The sequence below is a fragment of the Leptonychotes weddellii genome, chromosome X (genome assembly GCF_054177405.1).
Source record: "Leptonychotes weddellii isolate Sample4059 chromosome X, ASM5417740v2, whole genome shotgun sequence".
NCBI classification, from domain to species: domain Eukaryota; kingdom Metazoa; phylum Chordata; class Mammalia; order Carnivora; family Phocidae; genus Leptonychotes; species Leptonychotes weddellii.
The window spans coordinates 83,908,141-83,913,341 of record NC_138385.1 but is presented as its reverse complement, the minus strand read 5'-3'; the positions used below and the strand labels follow the sequence as shown (position 1 = coordinate 83,913,341).

The window sequence follows — 5,201 nt, the reverse complement described above, 5'->3', positions numbered from 1 at the left end:
CTCCAGGGAGTTTCCGAGAAATAAAGGTGATTCTCCCTTGAGGCGAGATGTTAAGAAGACACTAGGCACTCTTTGTACCTGGCTGGGGTGATCAGAACCCACTCCATCGAAAGGGCATTCAGGTTAAGTTACCATGTGTATTTTGGCAAATTCTAGGTTTTTTAGTGCAGGTTCAATTAATGAAAACAAGGGTGGTTTGGATGGAAAGACCCCTAGGAGGGCAGGAAGTTACTGATCCTTGACAGAAATTTTAGGAGCTTTGTGTTATATCTAACTGGGGAACTGTACCTTATACCCTATTGAACGATTTATCATGTAATAGGGAAATATTACTTAGTTTTCCTTGCTAATCAGCATTTCGGCTGATTGGATTTTCTTTGTTCTAGAATGCTACATATTTGCTGACAGCTGCTGGATTAAAAAAAAAAATCCTGGCAGGGTGGGTGATATAATCATGGTTCAAATTAATCATACCAATAAATGCCATGTTGAATTGCCAATAGGCCAGGTATTGTGCCAGGCACTTAACACATATTAACTACAGTCCACCATCCTATAAGACAGAGCTCATCAAACCCACTTCACAGATGCAGAGCCTGATGCTCACAAAGTTTAGTAATGTGTCTGAATTCGCACAGCTGTTAAGGGACAGGGTTGAAACTAGACCCCTAGTCTGGACTAGTCTAGAGCCCACAACTGTCACAGTCCTAGCCTGAGGCCCACCTTATGTCTCTTATTCAATTTCCCCCTTTCTTCTTAAAAATGTATCTCAGGCAATCAAAATAAGGACTCTATGCTCATACTACTGGGTTGGAATACATTCCTAGAGCAGTATGAATACCAAAATAAATGAGAGGCATGAAAAAAGAATACAAGGTGATAATATGATCATCTACACATGAAATATCAGATAACCTTGAAAGATGAGGAGCTCACAAAGTCCTCCTGGACAGCCCTTCCCCATACAGTATAAATCTATCAGAAGAGAATTTACATGAGACTAAGTCTGGCTGATGAAGAGAAGGAAAATAGCAGCACATTTCCCCCCTAACAGCCCCTCACCTTCCTGGGATTCCTGCCTTGTACTTTAGCTTCCCCATCTCACATCACTCCAAGGAGAGGGACTGAGGTTTGCAGAGGGGAAACTGCTCAGGTTTTGGCAAGGATGTGGCGTTTCCCAGAAAGCCTTTAATCCAAGAGACAGGAGCCAAGATGAAAAGCCCAATATTAGAGGCCTTGGGTGACCAATATCCCAGAATACAGGGGATCACACATAGGCTTCTACGTGCTTTCATACTTAGACAGAGACAGACAGAGCTCAGACTGACCTCAGACAGAGCTCTCAGGCTGAGCATGCCCTCACTTATTCTTCAGGCCTCTCGAGGACTTAAGAGCTTTGGCCAAACAAGGACAATCTTAGGTCAGTAGAAGAAGGAGTCCCAGCCTCTGATACATATGAAGGACCCCAAATGAGGAATGATGGAAGGACCCTGCCAGAACAATGGGGTTCCACAGAGTCCGGTTTGGGTCCTCTACTGTAGGAGAACAGACATACTATCCTGGATGTGGCTCATTCTGAGTTCCAATTCGGTCCCCAGAAGGTGTGTACTTTGATTTGATGGGGGCAGCCTCAGGTCAGCAGACACTGGAGTCCCAAGACTGGTCAGATGTCAGGGTGAGAACTCTGAATAAGAATGAGGGAATCAGGGCACCTAGGTGGCTCAGTTGGTTAAGCGACTGCCTTCGGCTCAGGTCGTGATCCTGGAGTCCCGGGATCGAGTCCCGCATCAGGCTCCCTGCTCAGCAGGGAGTCTGCTTCTCCCTCTGACCCTCCCCCCTCTCATGTGCTCTCTCTCTCTCATTCTCTCTCTCAAATAAATAAATAAAAATCTTTAAAAAAAAGAATGAGGGAATCACTCACCCCAGAACAGAGGATCCACACAACACCCCCCTCCCGATGCTTTTGGCCCTGGGATGCCCAGGACAGAGTTGTGAGGTGGAAGAACCCCCTCAGTCTCCCAGTAGTGTCTCACATAGGTGGGGTCAGCCCTAGATGTGCAAAGAGAGAAAACCCAGGCCTTAGCAAGAGTCATAATAAGAACCCTGACAATTCAATAGGGATCATCCTACCAGCACAGGGAGTCAAACAGAGCCCCATCCTATTCTGAGCCCTGGAGGCCCCAGAAGAGCTATAACTGATTCCACCTGTGCAATCTCAGGGAGGAAAAGCCCTTGGTCCGAAGGGGGCAGCCCCAGTTCTGCCAAGGGTGGAGGCTCGGCCTTAATTGAAGATGAGGACTCTGAGTGCTGATGAGGCTACAACTCCTTTAAAAAAAAAAAATGCCTTCCAGGGGGCACCTGGGTGGCTCAGTCTGTTGAGCCTAGGACTCTTGATTTCAGCTCAGGTCATGATCTCAGCATAATGAGATCCAGCCCTGCATGGGGCTGTGCCCTGGGAACGGAGCCTGCTTAAGATGCTCCCTCTCCCCACTTCGTACCCACCTCTCTCTCTCTCTTAAAAGAAAAACAAAACAAAACAAAACGCCTCCCAGAGCCCTGTTCCTGCTCTCAGGCTTGTGCGGCTCAGGAAGGAGTACCCCGGAGCAACAGGACCAGAGATTCCCCTCTAGGGACTCAGGAGGGTGGGGGCCCTGGGGGCTGGCAGGCCTGGGCCAGCAGGGGGAGGAGCCGCAAACGCCGGGGTCCCACAGAGCCCCGCCCGCCCCTGCGTTCAGCCCCCGGAGACCCCGGTGCCGCCCCCGGATGCGGATCCCCCGACTTCCGTTCTGGGCGGAACCTCGACCCCTGGGCGCGGCGGTGCTTTGTACGGCGGACGGTGTCCCAGGACCGGTCTAAAGTCAAGGTGAGGACCCTGGGGGGGACTGAAGAGATTATTCCGCCCCCTATAACAAAGTTGGCCTCCCAAACCTGCCCCTTCGGTCGGGCTCTGGAAGGTCCCAGCGGACTGGCTGGCCGAATTTGGCCTAGAAAGTCTCACGGAGAAGGCCTTGGTATGGGAGCAGTCCCGACTGTACACGTGGAGGAGAGCTAGGTCCTAACTGGATTCACAGTGAGGGCCCCGAGGGCTATGAGCAGACCTTTACCCAACAGAGGGGGCCACACTGGCAAGCCCCCCTGTACTCTGCTCTCGGAGGCTCCAGGAAGGGTAGACATACGTTGAGAGAGCTGCTTTTCCCTCTAGCAACTAAGGGAATTGAGGGCTCTACCTCTCAACTCCCAAACTCAGCAAGGGAGGCCGCGGGCAGAGCTGGCAGGCTGAGGTGCCCCCTCATTTTCTCTGGAGGTGATCTCAGGAAGGGGAGGGCCTTGGTCTAATGGAGCAAGCTCCTTTCAGCAAAATGGACCCAGTTCCTAACAGGAGTTGAGGCTGTGATACCCAGTGAGAATGGAGGACACCTCCCAGAAAGAAGGGGGCCACATAAAGCCCTATCCCTGTTTTCACGCCTGGGAAACTTGGGCATGGTGACATGATGCCTTATACTCACTTCTTCCTAGGGCATCTCAGGGAGGTGAGGGACCAGGTCAAAGTGGGCAGCCTCAAGCCAGCAGAGGGAGGATTTGAGATTATGCCAGGTGTCAGAGTGAAAACCTTGAGAACTGTTCACATGTCCCATGCCACATCAGTGGGGCCCCAAAGAATCCTGCCTATTATCAGCTCTGGGAGACCTCAAGGATAGGTGTCAGGCGGAAGTGTTCATCAGTCACCACCCCACGGTAGCAGGCCAGTGCGGGTCTTGGTCTGAGGGGAGCGGTTCTAGGTCAGCAGAGGAAGAAATCTTAGACCCTGTCGTGAGTCAGATTTAGACCTTGAGTTGGGATCCTGTGGGGGACCACCTGCCATAGGACATCAACCTGCCTGCAATAGCTTTTACCGTGTTTGGTCTGATAAGGTTGTCTTCACTTCTTCCTCTTGGGACTCAGGGAGGTTCGCTCTTACTATGAGGACATAGGCATCAGTTCAAGAAAAAGTGGAGCTTCTCTACCAGGAGCAAATTTGAGGAAGCTGAGTAAGGAATCAAGGGGTCATCCAATCCTGAATAGAGGGGACATCAAAACATCCATCTTAACCCTTTGATTTCAGCCCTTGAAATCACAGGGAAGGGCTGTCAGTTTGAGCATCCCCCTCACTTCTTTATATTAGGTCTAAAGGCATTGATATTCTTAGTCTGAAGGTATAGCCACCAGTCAACAAAGGGGAGTGGTGCCAAGCCTTTCAAGGAGCCAAGATGAGGACCTTAAAGGAAGGCTGAGGATCCCAGTGAATTCAGGACATACAGGACCTTACTGAGCTCTCAGCACTGGGTATTCCCTAGCAGGGAGGTAGGTTGAGGCATCCCTTCAGTTCCTTCTCCTGGGTCCCAGGGAGCTTTGAGGTGTCACCTTCAAAGCAGCAGAGGGGAGAGTGCCCCAGCTTTGCCAAGAATTGACATGATTATACTAAAGATAAACTGAGAGGACCCAACATGCCAGAAGACAGGGGGCCTCACTGCAGACACCTGCTCTCACCTGAGTAAACCCAAGGCAGGGCTAGCAGGATGCAAATACGACACACTTTAAGGGTTCCGTGGTTCCTCTCTGGGATTCTTAGGGGATAGGCTGACCAAGAGAACAGGATCCTTTGTGGGGTCCTAGAACAGTACCCTCAAGGACCCTGCAGAGGTGGCCTTTGATAAAACCAAAGTGGAATCTACCTGTTGAAGGTGATAAAACCATCTTACTCTCCCTCCTGCAGGGGCCCAAATCACCTGTCCACCGGCTCACACCCTTACCTGCCATCCCTGATCACAGCCATTATGCCTCGTGGTCAGAAGAGTAAGCTCCGTGCTCGTGAGAAACGCCGCCGTAACAGAGGTGAAACCCAAGGTCTTACGAGTGCTCAGGCCACCACAGCAGAGGGGGAAGAGACCACTCCTTCCTCCTCTCCTGTTTTTGGGGATGCTCCCTCAGGCTCCCCTGTTCCTGGCACTTCCCAGGAGCCCCAGGAAGGTGTGGCCACCACCAGTGCTGCTGCAGGTGTTTCACGCCCGAGAGCTAATGCAGGTGCCAAGAGCCAGGTTGAGGAAAATAAAAATTCCTCTCAGGCCTCAACTTCCCCTGAGAGTGCTCGCAAAGATCCTCTAACCAGGAAGGTGGGGATGTTGGTGCAGTTCCTGCTGTATAGGTATAAATTGAAGGAGCCT

General features: G+C 51.1%; 1 protein-coding gene across 1 annotated transcript in view; it reads left to right on the top strand.

The window, feature by feature from the left end:
• Positions 1-2,752: 2,752 nt before the first annotated feature.
• Positions 2,753-5,201, top strand: part of LOC102727608 (melanoma-associated antigen B3) — a 17,315-nt gene continuing 14,866 nt past the window's right edge. The window contains exons 1-2 of the mRNA XM_081807966.1: positions 2,753-2,863; positions 4,754-5,197. Coding sequence (XP_081664092.1) covers positions 4,815-5,197 — 383 coding nt within the window. The 5' untranslated portion in view covers positions 2,753-2,863; positions 4,754-4,814. The remainder of the gene's footprint in view (positions 2,864-4,753; positions 5,198-5,201) is intronic.